Source organism: Dicentrarchus labrax, unplaced genomic scaffold, assembly GCF_905237075.1.
Source record: "Dicentrarchus labrax unplaced genomic scaffold, dlabrax2021, whole genome shotgun sequence".
Lineage (NCBI taxonomy): Eukaryota > Metazoa > Chordata > Actinopteri > Moronidae > Dicentrarchus > Dicentrarchus labrax.
The window spans coordinates 8,107,965-8,131,270 of record NW_026136712.1 but is presented as its reverse complement, the minus strand read 5'-3'; the positions used below and the strand labels follow the sequence as shown (position 1 = coordinate 8,131,270).

The 23,306-nt window shown below is 39.7% G+C and overlaps 2 protein-coding genes across 3 annotated transcripts; both read right to left on the bottom strand.

The window, feature by feature from the left end:
• Positions 1–14,450: 14,450 nt before the first annotated feature.
• Positions 14,451–18,222, bottom strand: msrb1b (methionine sulfoxide reductase B1b). 2 transcript variants are annotated; one of them, XM_051416596.1, is made up of 4 exons: positions 18,058–18,222; positions 16,644–16,786; positions 16,387–16,504; positions 14,451–15,223 (listed from the first exon to the last, which is right to left on the bottom strand). In XM_051416596.1, exons 1-4 carry the CDS (start codon positions 18,110–18,112, stop codon positions 15,213–15,215), a joined length of 327 nt encoding a protein of 108 aa, XP_051272556.1. In that variant the 5' UTR covers positions 18,113–18,222; the 3' UTR covers positions 14,451–15,212. The 2 variants fall into 2 exon arrangements, with proteins under 2 accessions (XP_051272556.1, XP_051272555.1); XM_051416595.1 differs by having other exon boundaries at positions 14,451–15,184; positions 18,058–18,218.
• An 802-nt stretch (positions 18,223–19,024) lies between these two features.
• Positions 19,025–20,928, bottom strand: neurl2 (neuralized E3 ubiquitin protein ligase 2). The gene is made up of 2 exons (XM_051416591.1): positions 19,911–20,928; positions 19,025–19,352 (listed from the first exon to the last, which is right to left on the bottom strand). Exons 1-2 carry the CDS (start codon positions 20,689–20,691, stop codon positions 19,237–19,239), a joined length of 897 nt encoding a protein of 298 aa, XP_051272551.1. The 5' UTR covers positions 20,692–20,928; the 3' UTR covers positions 19,025–19,236.
• Between the last annotated feature and the right edge of the window lie 2,378 nt (positions 20,929–23,306).

Genomic DNA, 23,306 nt, shown 5'->3' with positions numbered 1-23,306 from the left:
AATAATGTGGGCTTGCTTTGTTTTGTTTAATGTGTGTCATGCAGAGCTGTGTTCTTTACCTCAGGTGTAATGGTGAAAGGATTTGGGTTTTTGAAAGCAGTTTTACACCAAAGTGGCTAATATTTGTTTTATTTGTCTGTAAGATCATCTGTTAAGGGCATCTGCTTTTGGATCATCTCTATGGCTTTGGATTTATCTTTAGGGTCAGCTTCAGGGCTTTCACCATTCTTCGCCATCTTGTTTATTTAAACGTAAATGCTTTGTTTTGATTATGTAAGCCTCCATGGATTAAATGTATCTCTTTTGCACAAATTCCACTCGCTGCAATGTCAGTTACTGCTTCTCTGCTAGCTAGTCCATCATGATTGGATGTAGCTACTGCCTGATTATGAATGACCCAAATAGCATTACACTAAAATGTATATTTTTAAATAGGAATAATAAGTAAACAAGTTTTAGCGGTAGGCTAGCTGTGGCTATATCACCAGTTAGTGCTTGATACAGCTCTTTTGCTTTAGCTGTCTATTCAGCTGTTTTCCTGTTTCAGAGTGCAGTAAACGGGACAGCCGTGTCGAGTCCAGAGATCACCAAGTTGCTGTGGTTTAAGCCTTGGATTTTAACTCAGTTTTGTAGTTAACGTAAATTACAATTACATAATATATTTAAATATAATAATAATAATAATAATAATAATAATAATAATAATTAAGATTTTCATCCTGAGAACTGAAAATATGAATATGAATTGCTGTTTGTTTGTATACATAATTGCCAGATAGAGACACCAAAACCAAATTTACACGGTGATGAGACACCAAAACTTGAGTTAAACATTAACCATAAAGTAAAAAAAAAAAAATGTATTCATAAATAATGTCCAAAGAAAAAAATCCCTCTGGGTTATTAAACTAGGCTATATTGTAGCTGCAGACAAAAAGAAACAGTCTGTGTGTTGTTATATATAGGTCAATATCAGCCATCATGTACAGTCTCTCTCCAATCCTGCATAACATATAATGTATGTGAACTTGGATCACCTTGATGGTTCACGGGAGAACACCTGAACTAAGGCATTCCCATACAAACACACACACCTGCGTCTGTGAGTGACATCCTCTGTGTTGAATTCCTACCCACCTGTGTAAGGGCTGTGGGAAGGCAGACAGCTGTACAAAGCTCAGCAGGGACTGTTTTGCTCTGTAATTCTTGGTAAAGTCCCTGTGACGACCTGCAGCGGCCGCTTCAAAGACAGGAGGCCTTTCTCATTACAAATCACTCCAAGTTCGGACTCGCATACTTGGGAGTTGGAAGTTGGCAAGTTCAACTCCAGAGTACCGAGGACGGTGTATCAATTTGCATTTGTGGCCAGCAGCTCACCTGGGCTCTGGTGATCACACTTCAGCACAGCTGTACTCTACTGTACTGTGACAAAGTAGTCTCAACTGTAAGGTCCATTAACTGGACTTGATCATGGGATGCACAACATTATATTTCACTTCTGAGAGGGAGATCAAGTTTTATCTTTCAACGGGAATTAAATCATTCATCATAACGTTACAGAGACATCAGGGCTAGATCCGGGTTTGCAGAGATAAGACTTCAAAATGCTGACTGGCCTATCTTCACAATCTAAATGGTTACATTCTTTCCTGAAATAATATCAACATTATCTAACATTAGCCACCGTAAGCTGTAGCAGCTAAACTCCTGAGTGTATGGAATTGAGCATGGGTGAGTTTCATTTTTTATAAAATAAAAAAATCGAACGTAACATTTGTAATAGAAATAATGTGGTCTTTTGTTTCTTTAAGTTACCGCCACTTTAAATTTTAGTCACTTAAACTGAACGTGTTAATAACAGCAGGGATCGCAGACAGGTTAAGTAATTCAATGCATTTTAAACCACTGCATGTATTTCCACTGACTACCTCTTTTGTGTCTCTTTTAAAAGGCTTTCTGTTTTTGTGTTTTCCACAATAGCTAATCCGCTCACTGTGCAGGTCAAAGTGAATACAACAGACTTCTCAGGTTGTCCTGAAGGGCGTAGCAGTCATTGTCCCACAGGAGAATACAAAGTATTGTCCCAATGTTGTACTGGATCATTGAGGATACAATACATGCAACTAGCTACTGAAGAGCTGTCTTCAAATAGCCTGTTAACTCACCTGGATGGAGTGTGTGTGTGTGTGTGTGTGTGTGTGTGTGTGTGTGTGTGTGTGTGTGTGTGTGTGTGTGCGTGCGTGCGTGCGTGCGTGCGTGCGTGTGTGTGTGCGTGTGTGTGTGTGTGTTTTGCTTTCAAACTTCATATGAGTGACTGTTATTAAATGAAAGAAGGTCCAGTTATTCCACTGGCCTTACTCACCCTGTTACATACAGTATTATAGCCTACATATACAGTAACTGTTGCAGGTTAGGGGTGCTACGTTAGCTTTTTGTTCTTTGTTAGCTTATGTTGTCTCACTGGTAACTGCAGTCAGATAATATTAGCTTTCTTTGTTTGCTGACATTTTCAAAACTAGCAAGTCAACAAAGGGAATAAACTACTTTAATGTCACACTGGCTGGATGGGAAGAATAGGAAAACTTCCTGTTATTCTACTTGCAATTGCTAGTCTTCTAGTTCCACTTGACAAATAGAAATGAAGCCTAAATTAGCTACTTATTACAATTATTTAAAAAATGAAACCAGACTCAAAATAATATTTATCCCTTTAATATTTCAATTACATATATATTTTCCATGCCATTTTATTACATAAGTGCAATGTAAAGTTTCAGCCACCTACAGTTGTGGAGTGTGATGTGCATAACCTCCTTATTGGATATATAAAGTAAAGTTTACTGGATTTGTTTGCATTCAGTTTATCCTAAACATATTTTTTAGTTAATTAATAATAAATTAGTTTATTAATAAATAAACATTTCACATAGTTCAGTTACATTTGACTTAAAAATAGTGCTTCATGTTTATAAGGGCCAAGAATAACTTTTTTGAGTATGCCAGTGATGGTGGCTTTGCAGACATGTTACCACCAGTTGGTTGACACGAATAAACTTCTTTTATAGCGAGTGGGAGATAAGCTGTCAGAAATTCCAGATATCTCTGACTCAGAATTACAAATAGCAAACTGATGTACATTTTTCCCTCTCGGCAGCTTGTAATTAGGGTTTGTACAATTTGACGTGAATGTGGTATAACCCATGAATGTATTATTAGAACTAGAAATCAAACTCAGAGATGGCACCCATTCATCCAGTGACTCTCCACTCTCGGACTTGTTTCCGTGTTGTGTGGTCCATTGCTCATACTGTATACGTTAGTGTCTCTCTCTGACCGTTAACTGAACATGAGATAGTGTCGCGTGCATAACAATGGCTTTTTATGGGCTCTAAGGAAGTTTTACAAATTGTAAATCTTAGTGGTTTAAGAAGATTGAGAATCCACAGCCAGGTTAGCACTACTTAACGTGGGCACTGTAGTGCACTGAGCTAAATGCTAATGTCAGTGTGCTAACTTTCTCACAGTGATGTTTGTATGCTGGTCTTTATCGGGTATAATGTTTACTAAGGTGAAAGGTGAAAAGAGAATCAGGTATTCAATCATCCTGAAATGCACTGAGTCACCATTGGACTGACATTGCCATCTCTGGAGTCATGCTGGTAGTAAGGCCAAAAACACAAATGAAAAAATATAAAAGTATAAAGACTAATAATTGACCTGCTGTTCCAAGGCCCTGCCTGTCAGAGGATTTCTTAGTGTCTTATATAAGTCTTTGAGGAAAATGCTTTGGGATTTTTTTGCTGCCATTGTGTGGTTGCCCACTGGACAACAATGCTTGTTTGTTGGCTTCATCCAGCGTTCAACACATCTGTGCTTAAACTGCCTGCTGCTGCCGTGCGATGCTGTGCCACACCTGGGACATAAACTTGTCTGGACAAACCTCTTTCTCTGTCAACAAAACATTGAGGGGAAATTTTTTTTTTGCAGCAACTACTGTCAACACTTTGAGTGACAGTTCCTCTCGCTCAGCACAAAAAACACTGCAGGAATTCTGTACTCTGCACCAAATATGTGTATGTCCACGGAGAAAACAAACCCCTGCATTGTGCCAATTTAAAACTACACGCACAAACAAAGCAGACGTCAACCAATGGGAACGTCCATACAGTCCCAGCATCTGTGCAGTGTGATTCTGTGCGTTGTGTGAAAGCCAGTGGCAGGGCCATACTCTCAACCTTAACTGCAGGGCAGAGCTCTGTGGCGAGCTGGGTAAGTATAGGGCACGGCAGCACTGTACATTATCACATGGGTGTGGCTACGAGCTTGCTGCTTGAAAAATGTTTTCAATTGAGGAGTAAAGACGGCACGTAAAGTGGCAGGCATGCCTGCACAGGATCGTCGCCTCACTGTGTGACATGGGGAAATTTGAGGGTAATAATAAAAAGTGTTTACCAGTTTAAAGCTGAGTCATTACAGAGGGAGAGTAGCTGCTTCCATGAAACCCAATCAGTCTTATCATATTGTGACTTTTACTGCCGGTTATTGTGGTTCAACCATTGTCTCTAATAAAATCACAGTTTTTTTTGTTGTTGATTGTTTAAAGAGATTATAGGGACCTTTTATGTTCGTTTATTTCTTTTCAGATTTTTTATTGATTTCTTTTTATTGTGTAAACTATGCGGAAAAAAGCGTCTTGGTTGAGAGAAAAACTGGAGAGGCACCAAAGAACTTCAGATGGTTCCTGCTTAGTGGAAACACTATTTGCACCAAAATAAATATTTGGACTCCCTCTCTGTCATAAATGTGCTCTCTGTGTAATAGGATTGGGGGAAATCCCAAATGATGTGTGAATCTGTGTTGACAGCATGCTGACCAATCACTGGCTTCCAGCTTTTTGAGCCCAGTCATAACCGTGTGAAGCAACAATGCAGGAGGAGATAACAAAACATCCAGATTCAGGTGTGTCATGCAGCGTTGAGATCCAGACAAAACACGAGGGAGAGAAATGAGCTTATCTCTTAATGTCTGACATCTCTGTTGCTCGAGAGAAGATCGAGAGAAGAAAGTGGCTGAAACAAAATGTTACATTGAGGGAGATGAGGGGTTGTTTAGGAATGAGATTATCCTGCAGTTTCTCTAATGTATAAAAAGCAAGGTTAAAAAAGTGATGTTTTCTTGTTTTTTCTTTTTAAATAATTACAGAAACAAAGATTAAAGACACTTCCTTTTACAAGTTAATAGGTCTAAGGGTTTCAAATTTTCAAAAAGGAACAGGAAGGAAAACAGCTGTCTGCAGGCCATGCGCATTTTTGAGGGTGTTGGTTTTGAAAAGGTTTCATAAACTCAAAGCTTTTACAATTTCCGGCCTCCATGGAGTCCTTTAACTAAGAAAACAAAATGGGTCTTTATCTGGCTGCATTAATTTGTTATGTTGATATCAATCTGTAGGAGCAGGTGTTACATTTTTCAACCACTGCCCTTCAGTGTTTCAAATCAGAATCTCACATTAGGTGAATTATGCCTGTACACTAACTTACCTAGAGTTAGTGATGCAACGATACTATACCAGAATCGACTATTGGATCCGATGCTGCACTCATATGCTCTGTAGCTGTAATCATAAATGTGGTTTTAAAGTCATTGTTAGAACTGGAATGGCAGTATTACGTGCTCATATCAGTACTCAGTATTGGCTAGTACCCAAATGTAAGTAGCTTACTTGTACTTGCATTTGGTCTGGAAAGAAGAGGTATCAATGCATCCTTAGTTCTTGTACAGTTTAAGCAAACAAAATATATGAATTAGTACAATTTAGAGGTTCACTGCCTGTTTCCCCCTGTTTTCAGTCTTTGTGCTAAGCTAAGCTAATTATTATATTGGCTATTGTTACATATTTACCACACAGACAAGAAAGTGATTATCAATCATCTCATCTGACTTTTTGCAAGAAAGTGAACAAGCATATTTCCAAATGAGTTGATGATTAACATTACTTTCCAGCCAAGCTGAGTTTACTGTCACCTGGCTGTAGCTTATATTTAACAGATATGAAAGCGGTATGAATCCTTTCATCTAACTCTAAGTTAAATGTAGTTTATGAAATATTAAACTATTCCATTCATTTAAAATATTCTTGTGAAGTTGGACCAAAACAAGTTAGGTCATAAAACAGGCAAGAAACACAGAAATGAAAGTACAGCACAGGTGACGTCAGGCCCTTTTAATGACAGCAGAGCTACCAGCCAATCTGTGCTGCACTTGACAGCAGTAAACAATCAGCTGCTTTGATAGGTTATCAGAGTGGTAACTCAAGGTAATAAGACCACCCTGTAAAATGTGCTGATTAGAGCCGCACGGCAGCCACTCCGCTCGCAGGTTATGTGTGTGTGTCTGTGCGTCCTTGCATGCAGACATCCCTTCGTTGACCTTCCATTTTCCTCTGCATCAAATTTTAAACATTTAGCCAAGAATCTTGGACGGCACGCTACAGCTACCGTGCGATTTACTGCGCCGTGTATAGAGGATTTCCAAAACCATACGATTCCATGATGATCTACAGTCATGATGTCATTCATGCAACAAAGACTGGCCTATAATCATTCTGGTCACTTCTTCTCTCTGCTATGATATTCCACAGAGGAGGATGATATATCAGAAGCTGGACACAGCTGTAAATATAGAGACACGCTACCGCGCTGGTAGACCATCTGATAGGTACTTGCAGAACCCAAGGACAAAATAAAAATGACTAATGCTAGCATCGGTCTCTGACATTGTGTGGATGCCTAGGTTTGGAAAACAGAGTTCTAACTTCATCATCAACATGCCTTAGAATCCTCTCAATTGATTGACAATTTAAGCTGCAGAAGTCAATGGACTGTGGTGCAGGGGGGTCCTCAGAAAACTTAGAAAACTAGTAAGTTCTTCAGCAGCCTCACCACAGAATTATAACTCTATGAGCCCGAGCCCGACCCACTGAAAGAGACAGGCAGCCTAAACAAACACGACCCCCTTAACCACCACAACCACACACAAACAACACACACACACACACACACACACACACACACACACACACACACACACATACACACACACCACCGTCTGCTTTCAGAGCGTATCACAGTTCCAGGTCTGCAGCAGGAGGCCAAGAGAAAAGCTCCTGATTAAATAGTTTTGGAACGTGCATCGCTCCTGCTCGGGGAGCTCAGCAGCTTTGAAGCCAGTCGCTGTGTTTGGCTGTTATCTGCTCTCGGGGCTGTAGATAACGCAGTTAGACAGCGTTCAGAGGCGATGTTTACAAACAGTCAGTGGCGCTGTCAGGAGGCATCCATGGTGAAGCAGATATGTGGCTCAACCAAAGGCAAATCAGACAGTGATGATTGGGCAGATGTAGCTTGAAACCTGGATGTGCTTCTACCTGCTGCTGCCAGACACGCCATGAAGCACTTTGTGTAAACTTTGAATCGGCTCTTAGCTGCTCCTGTTTTTCAGTTGATGTCTGTTAAAGGGTCAGTTCACCACAATTACATGATGTAGCATGCAAATACAGCTTTGATTTTACGGTATTTGCCCAGATATTAAGATGAGATTTCTAATTATATATATGTATTTTATATATATATATATATATATATATATATAAATACAATGACGGCAAATAGCACTTATTTTGTGGGGCTCAAAACATCAGAAAATGACATTTTAAAAAGCACAAACCACAACGCCCCCAGTTTTTCTCTGCTGCTTTTCATTCCCCATCTCTCTTGCCCATATTTCCGGTCATAAAGGCATAAAATATCCAGTTAAATTATTTTAAAAACAGAGACAATGTTGTGGTTTGAATAATGCACAGAACACACTGTCAACAGTTTTCAGTGAAACTATTTTCTACCAAAAATATTGCCTCCCTGACTGTGTTTTTTCATTCAGAATAAGTGGGAGACTTAATCAAAACATTTGCTTGCCTTGTATCTCAGATCTCAAGTCCTTGGGCAAACAACCAACTGTCCGCATAGCTACCTACCACTGAATACCACTCGTACTTTTATGTTGTTATTTTGGATATGTGGGAACAAGCAATATACAAATCTTTATATTTAGTGTTTTGAATGCACATGTAGTGTTTTTTTGTTTTTGTTTTTACTTTGTCTTATGTCTGGAAAAATGAAACAACAGCAGTAGGGTGAGGGATTCTAGATAGTGCTGTTGACGGTGTGAAGGCCTCAGTGTGCTTCAAATGATGAGCTTTTTGGATTGTGAGACAGTGTCTGAGACCCCGTCCTCGCACACCTTTATCCCCACTTCAATAATGATTGCTTCTCAACCTCTCTGTGATGGCAGGGTTATCACCTCACTTCAACTATGGCCATTTGAAACAGTCATATTAACTTCCTGTTTGTGTCAAACCCGGCCTCAGGCTTCCCTCAGATATAGTTTTGTATACTATGTAGCCTCTGACTAGTCCTTATGCAAAACTAAATTTGGTGCACCTGAAACACACTCTTTAACAGCAATATAGTGAAATAGTGGGGCAGCTTGTCTTCTGAGCAACATACATGTATATAGACGCATGTATAACACATATAGACTAACACTGAATGGGAGCCAGTGTGAAACATCTACGAAGAAAGGCAATAAGTCAGTTAAGTCCCTCGTTGCTTTCTAACTCAAATCCCATCTGGAGCCGAAAGGTGTCGATACTTCGTTGTCTGCGCCGCCTGTTCACTGACTTATTGAGCAGCAGCTCAATGCTCTGGATCTCCGAGTATGATGTATGACAATACGTGTGTGGGGTCCGCAGGGACCTGAGAGATGCCTGACATTGGGGACACACAACGGGCCTGGTGAGCTGGGCGCTGCAGTCTACAGGCACCACATGTCAGGACATCAAGATGGATGGTAGAGATTTGCTCCGTGTCCAGAGCATGAGGCATAATTTAGCCCAGATGTGAGTGACTCTGTTGGGCTGGTTAGTTAACAGTTTGACTGGTGAGAGATCTTCTAAGTAGGAGTTATGTTTCGTCTCCAGTATTATTGCTTTTATTTACTTTATTAAACGGTTGTCAGGAGTTAAAGATAAAGTTAAAGTTAAAGGTTTTAGACTTAGGCTTTAGAATAACTTCAACAGTTCAGGTGTCATCATTTGGAATACTACTCGACCTATACAGTTGTAATTTCATCGGTTGCTCTGGAGGAGCAATGTAAAGTCATACTCTCCCACACATTGCACTTTTAAAGCTGCGGTACATATTTCTTTATAAATATATAACTTTTTGCCATTTTTTAAAAAATCTATTTATATAACTATAGCCTGACAGTAGTACATGAAACAGATAATCTGTGAAAAAAGCAGCTTCCTCTGGCTCCTCCTAGTGCTCTTAATGGCATTTTGCAAGAATCCACCAGGATGGAATAAAAATAACCAATCGCAGCTAAGAAAGATAGAAAGATGCTTTGGGCTGGTGGCTTGATGATAATTGATTGTTGGGTTTCATTCCCAGCATCGATATTTGACGACCTGGGAACGAGACTGAACAACCAACTATCTTTCTTGGCTCTTTTCATTCGGCCGGTGCAAATGCCATTAGGAGCACTACAACCAGCCAACGAGATTTTCTGTCTCATGTACTACTTCTAAGATACAGTGAAGGTTTCAGCTGAGATGACAAAAAGTTATTTTTTATTAAAGGTACCTACTGCAGCTTTAAGTTGACCTTCTATCTATCCAAACCTGTCTCACTCCTTAAATACAGCAGCTTGATCAGTGGCCCTCCACTTCAAAATATGATGCTGTAGGTATCCCTGTAGCTGTAACCACCCTTGATCTATCACATTTCATTGTTGCACACCAATGTTTAACAATCAACAATAAAACATGTGAAAATTCATCACAGTATAAGAGAAAAAGACACACACTGATGTTGCTTACAACAGCAGTCAAGCAGAATATAATTATTTTATTGCAAAATTACATCATACATCATGGACACAGGGCATTAACTTGCTTTCATTCAAAGACTGACGGCAAGTTGAGGCCTGATTTCTGGGAACTCCTTACAGCAAAAATGTAAATTATATTATTCCTAATCTACTGCCTGTAAGTATGACATTCAAAGGCATTTCCCACAATCACACTTCCCAGTCACTGGGGGTTAAACCAGGCCAGACTCTGTGTAACACTCCTGTAAAAGGAGGTCTGTCTGTCTTCCTGTCAGGCAGGATACCATTAACATGCCCCAATGCTGGTGTGGTAAAGCCTTCCGTGTGTAGCAGCAGCCCCTATGAGTAGAGGCATTTCCATTTAAATGTTTAATGGTTAAATCTCACTCTTCATCTAGATCTAGAGAATGATGATTCACTGTCCCATAACAAAACTTTTGTCTGTGCATGTGTGCGTGTTTTAGTGTTTGTGTGTGTTTTGGCACGACAGGCTGCTCTAATATGCCCTAATAACCATGATGTCATCCACCTGTTTTTTGGCTCAGGGGCAGCGATGACTGATGGGACAATTTTGGATAATCATCTTATCTGATCTGGAGCTCATGAGCTGAAACCCAAAGAAATTACAAACCATAAATGTGAAAAGTCGTCTATTCCAAAATACTCTGGGGGGTTTATCCACTTTAGGGAACATGGTGGGTTTTCCACTCTGTTTCTTTAAAATAATGTTTATAAAGTCTGGAAAAGTGTTTGTTTTCATAAAATCCACAAATTTTGTTTCATTGACCCTTTCAGTCATTTTGTGGCAGGGGATTCCTGTCTAAGCTGTTCATATTTAATGGAAGGTTCACCTGTGCAGCCTAGAAAGGAACGGTGAGGGTCCCTGAATGCAACACTGTAATGAAAATGCTCTGAAAATACCTTTTAGAAAGCGCAGCTGTCCTCTGAATACCCTCTCCTTTTATAATATTGTGTAGCTAGCTCTTTCATGCTGACGCTAACATTTTTCTCCCACTGAATCAAACATTAACCCTGTCTTTAGAATATCTCAGGGCAGCCAGGTTAATGCAGTGCCTGTGCGACCCAACAGCATACTGTCTGACCTTTGAGGAGGTTCACCATTAACCTCAAGCTCAGTGGTAAAAAAAAAAAAAAAAAAACGTGTCCTGAGTTCACACTGCTTTGAGAAAGACTTCTCGTCTGTAGATTCTTTCATTTCATCAATGGAAAACAACAGTGTGAAATCCAAAATGCTGCAGGGGTCTGAAAATAAATGAGTCATACAGTAGGTAATGTTATTGACGAGAAGATAAATTATTGCTGATCTCTCTCTTAGTTGAGCATGAAATGCCAAGAGGAAGCATTTCATAAACCGCATTGCTGTTCAAACCAGTTTGGCAGTTTATGGTCCAGACACATGCCACTTTGTTACTGCCAACTACTACTTTTACTGGGAAATAGAACTGTAAAGCACTGATAGGAAGCTTACTATCATTTGCCTTCATCAACCTTTAAAAACATTTAAAAACAACTAACACATTTAAGCACAGTATCTGATGGTGTATTTTTCCATAAGGGTAACATTATGTCATTTAAAATAGATGGGTGTATAGTCAGGCAAAGACAGAATGAAAACAAAAAAATGGGGGAAAAATAAAAGACAACCAACAGACATAAGGTTCAGTTACAAGTCTTTCTTAGGAATTTGAAAAGTAAAGGTACAGCAATAGGTTTTAATAGTAATTCATTCATAATCAATTCATAGATAAATCATAAAAGTAGAGTCCAGAGGGAAAAGGAGAGACTGATGGAAAATACCTGAACAAAACATCCAATAAAACAAATGTGGTCGGTGCGTATGTCAGCTAGCTTATAGCTAATGTCAGGAGAGTCATCATTAGCCGAAGGCCTGTATTCCACTCTCCCTGGAGTTTCTTTCCCCTAATATATGAGTATATTTTGATGCGTAAGTGTCAGGTTGCCTTTATCGCCATGGTAACAACACAATCGGCAATAAACATGTGGTTAACATTGTGAAATAGTCACAATTTGGCTAGGTTTAGGCATCGAAACTGCTTGGTTTGGTTTAGGAAAATATCATAGTTCAGGTTAAAATTAGTATGTCAGTTAAATTACATTATGAATGTAAGTTAAATGTGTAAGTCATACCAGGCTGGTATTTTCGGAGCAATGGGGCTTCAGAGTAATTGACATTTGTGTTAAAGAATATCGGGCTCAATCCAGTGGGATATTTTTCAGACTGTTGGGCTGCCCCATAGGAACAATGGCATGGCACCAGTACACTGGCTGTTTGGGGCAAATACGCGAACTTTCCAGTGGTCAAATTTGCACAAATAACACAAGATGAAAGTTAACTTCAATTTCTATTTGAACACCTTAATAACTTCAGTCATCCCTTTACTTTTCATCGAGCACCATCAGTTACTTTAGTTTATGACCTGTGTTTAGTGGTAATGAGAAAATGCATGCTAGAACACTAAACTAGGATGTTTACGTTCGTAAACTTCTAAATATCAGCATGTTAGAATTATTTATATATAGGTATTTGTTAATGTACCCCTCTTACTATAAGCAGCTAAAGAAGAATGTAGGGCCAAAGGAAGGAGTCAGTCTCTGAGAATCTTGAGGAAAGATATAAACAAATTAAAGTAAAATAAATGACAGGTTAAAGTAAAGTGAGTACATCAAAAAGGTAAATTATGGCTGGAATGCACCAAACTTCACAGATGAAATAACAGCACAATGATGGGTTCCAAGGGTTGTTTTTCTTTATCTTTAATTACAGAGTTCACCTCCGTTATCTAATGTAGCAATCACATTCTCATCGCCTGTATTTGCTTTATGCTTATCTCACATAGCTACTCCTGTAGAGTTTGATGGGCTGAGCATAACAGGACCGCTGCCAGCGTTGTGGCTTTGATTACAAGCGGGACCACCTATGCTAAAAATGCATGCACTCACAGTACAGTAAGGCAGCTCGGGTAAAAAACATCCACCAAATGGACTACGCTGTTAAAAGAATAAACTGCTGAGCGTTGGCCTGCCAAGACAACACAAGAGGAAATTTACTCAGCCATAACAACCTCAATGCAAGGTCAGGCCTCTCCACCACACTGAGGACTGAAATTCATTTGAATACCTTTGGCAGCGTGTAGAAGTCGAGTTTGGATGGATGTGGAGTTGAGCTCCAGAATATTCAAATTGTTGATGCTGAGAGTTCAACGACATCTACGAATGTTATGATGACCTCTCATAATTGTACACTACAAGAAGTGATGTTTTGAAAGAAAATATGCTTCAAACTTAACTTGTCTGTGGTAAGACCAATAAAATGGATCATAGTGTATGTCTTTTTGGGCACGTTTTGGCGCGGGTGTGTATGTGTGAACACTGGAGACATCAATACATCAATGCATGTGGTAACATAAGGTGAAAAGAGGTGTGAGAAATGTGTGTGACGTCCAAGAGGAGCATGGCAGTGTGTTGATTGGCACATTGGGTGTGTGTGTGTGTGTGTGTGTGGTGTGTGTGTGCACTTCCTTTGTAATGATAGCTCTCAGTCTCTTGCCAGGCGGCCAGGCAACTCCTCTAAACCTCAGGATGTTTGCCAATCCCCGAAGCCCAGAGAATATGGCCTGCAAATGGGCCACAGAGAAAGCCTGAGCCCCTGTCAGCTACTTAGGCAACCAACATTCATAATTAATGCAAGACAACAAACACAAACAGTCCGTGTTAAGAGTAAGCTTCTGAATCTGCAGCAGTGTAAACATGCAGGTAGTGCAGACTTTTCACTTAACTGGCAAAACTGGAGAACTTCTGTAGACAGTGAATGTGACGAAAGGTGATGTAGCAGGATGAGAACTCCATCTTGAGGTCAATGTGGGGAACATCAGTTCCTCTGCTGAAGACTGACTCACAAATGGTGGAAGAAATATCCAGATTCTCATTCTTAATTATGTCAAAGTAGCTATATCACCACTACTATTCTATTATACTCTTTTATAGTAAGTAAAGCATTTCAAATGTAACTTCTTACCTATTAGGTATGTAAGCATTACTAGCAAAATACACTAGAAAATGTTTTTATGCTCAATAAATATCATATTTCCCTCCAAATTGTTGTTAAGTAAAAGTATAATGTACCTCAAAAGTGTAGCTAAAGATCCAGTGTGCAGGATTTGGAGGCATCTAGAGGTGAAGTTGCAGATTGCAATCGACTGAATACTGCTTGCCTTCCAAGGAACTATAATACAGGAAAATGTTGGCCACGAAACTAGATAAAAATAACTAATTCTAAGGAAACAAAAACAGAGCAATTCTTATTTTCAGGTGATTATACACAAATGAAAACATACCTATTAATATTATATTCCATTTCTGCCAATAGATCCTCCTAAATGTTACAAACTGGACCTTTAAGTAGGAGAACTTGAGTAAATGTACTTACATTCCACCACTGCAAATAAATGAACACAGACAAAACAACAATCTATCAAACTATAATTTATTTGTGTTATTTGTTTGTTCCTTCAAGTGAATACACCGACAATTGAGGATAAATCAAAACCTTCCTTTTTTTTCCCCCAAAGAAACTCAGAATAAAATGCAAATGCACAAAAGTTCTCTCTCATTTTTTGCACAGGAACAATGAATCTTTTCAAGTAAACCAGCTTACAGTACATGACAAATAAGAACAAAACTGTAGCTGACTCATACAGTTAACAAGTTTCTCTGTTATTGCATAATTGTGAAATAAACATATAAAAGTGCAGACTGACAAGAAATGTGGACTTCTTCAGTGCATATATCATATGGTTACATTTACCGTAGGAAAGTAAATGGGAGTAAATATTGCAAAATTAAAGTGATAGAAAAAAAGATCAAAATAACTGACGAGTTCCTGCTACATTAACTGTTATATGCTAAAATCCCATGCATCTACTGATACATTTAATTAAGAGTGACATTATAATAATGAATATGAGTGAATACTGAAATTTAAATAGCAGGTATTCAAGGAATGTAACTTTTTTTTTGTAAAAAGTCCTGTCACTGTGTCACAGGCAGGTCAAAGATTCTTCAGTGGACAGGATGTCCCTCTCGGGCCTTTCCCCCGTCCACGTCACCCACTGACCCGACCTGGTCACTGGTCCTGGACTGAGCAGCAGATACAGCAGCTGGAGTGAAAACTCATACCTCGCTCTTTACTGCTTGTCTTTTCCTAGGACAGAGACAAAGTAGGAACACACTCACTGCCACTCTGCAAGCACACAAAGACAGAAAATGTTGCTGACAGTCAAATCATAAAAAAATAATTATTATAAGTAGTGCAACTGCAGAACCTGCATTAACAGTTAGTGTACAAATACACAATAGATACAGATTGGTTAGTTCCCCACAAATTACAAACATATAGAATAAAATGCAGTGGTGGAAAGTAACTAAATACATTAACTCACATTTTCTTCAACTTACTATAGATGATATATGATCAGCTTCTAAAATATCATGTAGTGATCAGTGAAAAAAAGTCAAAGAAATAAGTTTGAGAAAGACTTCTCTTCTGTAGATTCTTTCATTTGATCAATGGAAAACAGTGTGAAATCCACAATGCTGCAGGGGTCTGAAGACAAATATGTCATACAGTAGGTAATGCCAGTGATGAGAAGATAAATTATTGCTGATCTATCTAAGTTGAGCACGGAGTTAGTCTGGAATTGAGTTGGTTAAATTTTAAGTTGTCAGTGCAAATCAAGTTTTTTAAAGAACTGTAAAAGAAAATCTCTTTTATAATTCTGGTGCAACGATCCACCTTGTTCTTTCTTCCACTACGATACATACACTGTGCGAGTTCAGCAACCCAACATATTATATAGTCGTGCATTAGAGATAATAATCCTATATAATATTATAGTTCATACCACTAAGGGTTGATGGGCATGAGTATGTTTACTTTTGTTACTTTCATTTTGCTGTTAATAGTTCTGCAGTTTTACCTAAGTAAGAATGCAAGATGGACTATTTTTACATTGTTGTATTAATACTTCTACTGAATACTTCTTCCACCCCCACTAAAATGTCTGTCCAAATCACACAAAAACATTTCACATACTCCCAGTTTAGCCATGTACATGTTGTATTTTTGGATCTCTGCAGCTGCAACCCCCAGAGCAATGGAGGTGAGTGGAATTTAATTTGTGTCTGGCACACAAAGGATTGAAAAGGAAACGCACCCACAAAACCAACATCTCTCTACAGACCTCGCTGTTGACAGTTCTCATTATTTTCTACTTCTGGATGAAAATACATCCCAATTAAAACTGTGCTCAGTAACCCAGGGCACTGTTTTAGGTTTAGGCAGGTTGAGATATTTTTAATGATTCAGACCTGCCTTTGCCTCACTCATGACTGCGGTCCTCTTACCTTTACTGGGGACAAACTTGAGCGAGTGGCTGAATATTCAAAAACGCGAGACTCCTTCTTCTGGACCGTCATTTACAAACTCATGGCCCAGACCGTTGCCACACTTGCCACATAGAACCTGCATGCATGAAACACATCAACCTCACTTATCATATACTGATGGAACAAATGTTGGATCTGTGTGAATGATGCAGCAGCAGTAAAACAGAGGGGCTTCAGACCTTCTGACAGTAAAGATATTAGAACTTTAGCTGTACCTTGAAGGCAGTGAGAGTCTCCATCATCTTGGTGACACTGTCCTCTCTGATGGTGTCGGTGAAAGCTGGCCAAGGAGATGAGTGGGCGAACTTGGACCGGCTGGAGAACAGCGGATGGTTACACTGGGAGCACACATACATACCTGCAGGGGACAGTTATGTTTAAAAGTCGGTGCACTGTATCATTTTCTACCAAAAGAAATCATGCAATAGGGCAGTGGCTCCCAGTGTGAGTGCTGGGACCCCTGCAATGGTTCCAGAGGTCAATATGAGGGGTCTCAAGATGATTAAAGGCAGGGGCGTTTCCAGAGAGGGGGCACTGGCCACCCCTGAAATCTTATTGGCCAACCCAAGAGCCACTCATTATCCTTGCCTCTTCCACTCCACGCTGTGTTTCAAAGGCTTGTTAAAGCTAGAGAATATTCTGGTATCATATGAAACGAGATGACCTAACGCATCTCTTGGTACCAACCATGTCATGAAAATGAAAAACTGGTATGACCTTCTCCAAAGGGACCTCAAGATATCTGAATAAAAATGGGTTATACAAGTCTTTGGGGACATACGTTTATGCTAATCACATGCAGTTTGGAGGAAAAACCATGCAGTCTTTTGCATGTGGTATAAATGTGTAATTTACGCCTAGTATATTTGAATATTTCTGCATTCTGGGGTCCACAAACAGTGAATTGTATAAATTGGGAATGACTGGAAAGCTGAGACACATACTTAGTGCCATCCCTGCATAAGTCAGTGCCCTTCCTGTGCCACCCCAGTCAAAAAAGCCTGGAAACGCCCCTGATTAAAGGGATCAGAGTAACTTTTGGACAAAATTCAGTTTATGTTTCTGCTTTCTTTGAAATACTTGTGTCAGGTTGAACTCTGGTTGAACAGCTTTGTTGCCTGAACATATGATGAGGGGTCTGAAATTGCTTTATATTAAGTGGTCACATGCCAAAATAAGGTTGGGTGGGAGTTTTACTTAAATATACCATACCTTTATGACTAGTGCAAGTTGATTTCAATATGAAATAAAAAAATATTACGGCTGTGTTTTCCCCATAAACATCTTTAGCAGATTATTATTATTATTATTATTATTATTATTATTATTATTATTACTATTATTATTATTATTATTATCTATTTCTAGTCAAACTTGATTTTGATCTTTCAAATTGAAATGTCATGGAGTTAACATAAAGGCAAGTGCCCTTCCCTTCTACTCATTACTGTGATATTACACAATAATTAAATTATTATAATCTGGTAAAAAAAAATCGAAATAAAATGTTTTAGCTAACAAGACGCTTTAAAAAAAGCCTAAAATAAAAACAAAATGGTCATTTTAATCCTGAGTAAACGCAGGTTACATCACCCCACTGCTTACAGAACAACTCCACCGCCTGCTCACCTGGTTTGAAATGATCCTTGTAGACCTCACCGCCGACAAACCGACAGAAAGACATGCTGCGTCTGCACAACAGATCTAAATAACAATAGATATGGTTCAGTCTCTCTTCACACGGCGGCTACAGATGACCGGACTGTTCTCCTCCTCTCGTGTGAAGAGATCCTGGCTGGAGATTTAACAGTAGCTCCGCCCACTGCTGTTATCCGCATTAACACTAGATGTCCGTGTTTGACAACAGGAGGCAGGTGGACATGGAGGCATTTTATTGGACATAGATTCAGTCAAACCCTCAGTGGAAACCCTAAAATAGATTTACTATATGCATAAATGGCTCCATATACAGTTATAGTGTTGGGACTATATCCCTGCTATTGTATTTATTTTAGGATGAATCAAAATCAGCAATTGTCCCCATGACCCACACAGTCTGTTGTCCTTGTATTGACCTTTTCATATCACATTCTGACAACTGGGTCTTTGTTACACATTATTTAGTAAAAACTCTTAGGTGACAGTTCAACTGTGTAAAAACTGTTTCAAAATGTGTAAGAATTCAAATGTTCCAAAGATATATGGGAATTAATTGAATCTTGCCCCGAGTAGGTCCTTCTTACTGCTGCATGCTGACACCAGGAGAGAAGATGCATGATGTGATGTGATGCCCATTGCTACAAGTTGAATTACTTGTTAAATGATACAGACAAATCACAAGGCATACAGGGCACAATGGCTCACTCTTTATGTAAACCAGGGTTGATAATATTAAAATCAATGTAACTTTTCATTCCCCACCATCTAACATGTAAGTAATGTGTGTGTGTGTGTGTGTGTGTGTGTGTGTGTGTGTGTGTGAGAGAGAGAGAGAGAGAGAGAGAGAGAGAGAGAGAGAGAGAGAGAGAGAAAATTGATGAATCCTACTAGTTAACACATATATTGAGGGAAAAGCTGAATCACAAAGACAGACATCTAACCAATCCTGAGTGTGAATTTATTTTAGTTTACACATCAGAGACATGATGTCAGCGTTATCTGACCATAATGTTGTGAGTTTTACTTTATAAAGGAAACAGAGATCATAAATTAGTTTTATTTTCCATCATGAATATATATATCCTTTACTTGGTAGAAACTGAGAGAGAGCTCATAAATGATATTCTGTCCATTGCAGGTCTGTGTCCTTCATTCATACTTGCAGTAGTGCTTAAGGGCCTCTGGCAGCTCCAGCCAGTCAATGGCCATTCTGTGGACAATGTGCTTCTGGATGGCCTTCCTACACAAAGTCTGCAAGGACGAGACTGAAGCCACAGAGGAATGGGGCAAAAAAGACAGAAAAGACTGTGGATTAGCAGAATAAAAGTAGCAATGAGCAATTGTTAAATAATGAAGAAAGGTGCATTAAAGGCATGGATGAAATAGTAAATGGGTCCATGGGCCAGAGCCTATATATGTAGCAACAGTTAATAGTTTAGTTGGAAAAGCTAATCAAATGACTGAAAAGAAATGAACTATGACCACAAAGAGATGCAAAATGACACAAAGCAACCACAAATAGACGAAAGACAAACTTAAAGAGACTTGAAACAACTACAACAAGATGAAACGCATCCAGAAAGAGACACAAAACAGCTACAAAGAGATGAAACGTTACTGCAAAGAAACAAAAAATTAAGTCAAAGAGACACTAATCAACTACAAATGACCTCTCTGAGTCATTTTAATGTCTGAATGTCTTGGTACGCCTGAAAAATGTTGAAAAAAAAGTCTCTTTCAGTAACACACAGTAACATGTCTGCGCCCAGAGGCCCATTGTCTCACAATCAGTCCATGTTTAATAGTATCACTGCGACACTCACATCCATACTCCACCTGGACAATTCGGACACACTTGGTAGCAGCAAAGACGTCCACCACAGCATAGAGAGGCTGGACGGCAGGGATCCCCTTTGCAGAAGCTCCCATGTCCTCACCATTGATGATAATGTGCATATCAGCCAGGTCTTGCCCTTTAGGCACATACAGTACTCCTATTCGGCTCCGTCTGGCTGTGGGAGGCAGGGCGTTGCTCTTATACAAGTCATCCAAAATGTGGCTATAGCGTCCGGGCCTGCTCCGACCGACCAGCTTGTCCCTGGGGACCCGAATATTCTCAATGTACAAGTGAGAATCAGTGAAGAAAGTCTTTGGGTTGTTGTTGTTGTTGTTGTTGCCTTCTCCATCTCTACCTCCAACTTCAGCCTCCCCATGTCCAAGCCTTCGGCCCCCCGCCAGTCCTCCATCTCCAGCCTGTTGACCATCCGCTCCGGCATCTTCGATGATCTTGTTGTGGTTGCGAGTGATGGCAAATACCCAGCTGTCTCCTAAGTCTGTCAGGTCTGGGATGGAGTATTCAGGTACCACCTCTAAGTCCCTGGGGTCCCTGGCAGTCAGGCCTACCCGGAGGTGGCCACACCAGCCGAGCTCCTTATCCTCGATCTCTATGAGGAAAATCTCCCCGGGTTTCAGAGGTTGTTTGCTGAAACACACTCCATTTGCAAAGCTCTCTACCCGGGTGGCCTGGGTTCCTGAGTAGTCCAGTCTGACATTGGTACCATGGATGGGGTGGAATTCCATGAACTGGTCAGGAAAGGGCTCCATTTTCAGTTCTGTTTGCACCAACTGAAGCGCTCACTCTGATTCATGGAACAGAAACTACCATCAACACGATATTCCCAGTTGGATCGCTGTCAAAAAACTCAACAAACAGAAACAAACTTACTAAAACTTCCTACTCAAACAGTCCCGCAGTGGTTTCAGACTATTGCCGTCCAACACATGGTAACACTGGAAACTTGCACAGACGAGATCCGTGCTCTGTCTATCTGTGGGCCACTCAGGGAAGCTTCTGGTAGAGGGCTATTTTTGAACAGCTGCATATGTCAACAGATGGCAGTGTGAGTGTGTATCTCTCTCTGTGTGTGTGTGTGTGTGTGTGTGTGTGTGTGTGTGTGTGTGTGTGTGTTGAAGGGGGTGGCCATCATGCACAAGCCTACAGTCACTCACATGCACCAGATATGCACAAAGATCGAGGTGGGGTTAGACGGAGCAACAAAGCCCCTGGGCTCTCATTCAATTTCGCAAACCCATGTACTGAAGTAATAGCTGCGTAATTATCATAATACCATATGCCAGGGAGATATGTTAAACAGCAGGCCTTTCATAGCTGCACTCTAAATATAGTCATGCCATGCAAATGCAGGCTGGATTTCATTTTTATGTAAAGCAGCAATTAAAGTAATATACCGAGATAAAGAGGTCCGCAGAGATTTATTATGATAATGGTTTTATAGTTTAGGAATGTGAAGATGAATTGTATTTAAAAAGGGAAGCTGTCAGCAAGAATAAAGGCTCCTGTTCACTATGCCACTAGATTTATAGTTGTTCATATCATTTCTGTCTAAAAGTATCAGGTATTGTCATCAGCCCATTAAATTACACAGTATATAAAGTAGGAGCTACCTCATACCTGGCATATCCTTCATTAGTTACATAAGTGGAATTTGAAGTAATTTGTAGCATGTACATAAGAAATCAGTTCCTTGCAGGATGTTGGATGGAGATCACTGATCAACACTTGATCTTTAAAGGACGTTTTTTAACATAGTTCTCTAAAAAAAAGAAATAAAACATTGTTTCTGATGAAAATGAAAAAGCCAACTTATGAGAAATAAAAAACGGCCTTGCTCATTTCAGTACACTAATTAGTCATTCTCATTAGAGTGTTAGTTGTATGCTAATGAATCTTCTCTACTTTTCCTACTATCACACTGTGCATGCACTTAGCATTGACCATTATTGTAAAAACTGATAGGCTCCCTTTAAAACTCCAATAAGGAACGCTCCTTTTTTGTGTTGACTCTGGCGGACCCTGTGGACAAAAGCGGTAGTGTTTCCACCACCTCATTTCATTGATTTAAGGGGAAATCAGACCGAGCAGGCATTCAGAATAAGCATATAGAATTATCTTCTTGCTGTTGGTCTCTTGTGCTTATGTAGGTCATATAGAGGCATCAGTATTAATATCATAATTCATAACCAATTAAAACGCCTTGTAGTAGATCAGTATTCTCCTTCTATCCTTTCATATGTAGAAGAAGAAGATATACTTGTTTTTACACACACACACACACACACACACACACACACACACACACACACACACAACATGCCTGAAATATAACCATGCACATGCAGGGTTTATAGACATGCAAATGTGGAGAGATGGTGGAGTGATGGGCTGCCCGTAGCGCACCCGGGAGCAGATAGAGGGTTAGGTGCCTTGCTCAAGGGCATCCCGGCACTGCACCAGAGGTAGAACTGGCACCTCTGCAGCTACATATTGTGGTCCGTGCTGGATATGTCATATGAACTAAAGGAACTGCTTGTCTCACAGTAGTCATTACATAATACTGCCAGAGCAATAGTTGTTTCTAGTTTAGGGATTTTCAATGAGGATTTGAGAAATTCTGAGTGACATATAAAAAAAAGATCAAAAGCTCTATATTTACAACTCCGACAATTTGTCTAATGTAGGAAGAATGGGAAGATGTAGGTATTCTGATTTCTCCTGCATTACACAGTATGTGTTTGTCAACAATTCCTGACATTAAATCTAAATGTGAAGGTATGGAAATCTGATAAAAAAACAGAAGAATGGAAGTGCAATAACAAGAGAGGGATATATATAGCCTCAGTAGGCCCTCTAACCCTTTTAATGCAAATATTGCCACACATCTAACTGAATCAACAGGTAAACACATCCATCTGTAGTGGTTATTAGGTTATTTGGTGGATACATGACAATCAGCTGCCTTCATCTGAATGTTTAATGTGTGATCTGTAATCCTTTTAAAGATTCGTCTGAACCAGAAGTAACTAAGCCTTGGTCTGAGGCTGGACGTCGGCCTCTTTCGGGGTCTTGGGGATGTCGTTTTGTTTAAAATTGCAAATAAAAAGAAACTTTGCAAACTCTGTAGCTCTAAAGAAAACAGATTATAAAATGAGTATAAGAGAGGCTGTTGGATTAAAATGAAAAGCTTAAAAACTACAAACTGTACATATAGTGTATGTGGTCTTGAGTGAGTACTGTCAGTCATGGATGCAGCCAGCCAGGTTGTTCAGGAACTCCTCCTCCACCCAGTGATGGATGGGGGTTATTGTCTCTCACCCCAGCTGCAGCCTGCACCACTCTGCCCCGTTCTTCATATTGTCAT

Bases quoted from the DNA above. Each gene is read 5' to 3' on its own strand.
- neurl2 (XM_051416591.1), bottom strand. From the start codon at position 20,691: ATGGAGCCCTTTCCTGACCAGTTCATGGAATTCCACCCCATCCATGGT. The intron at 19,353-19,910 runs GTGAGTGTCGCA...CTGTGGCTTCAG, and splicing joins TGTCCAGGTGGAGTATGGAT to TCTCGTCCTTGCAGACTTTG.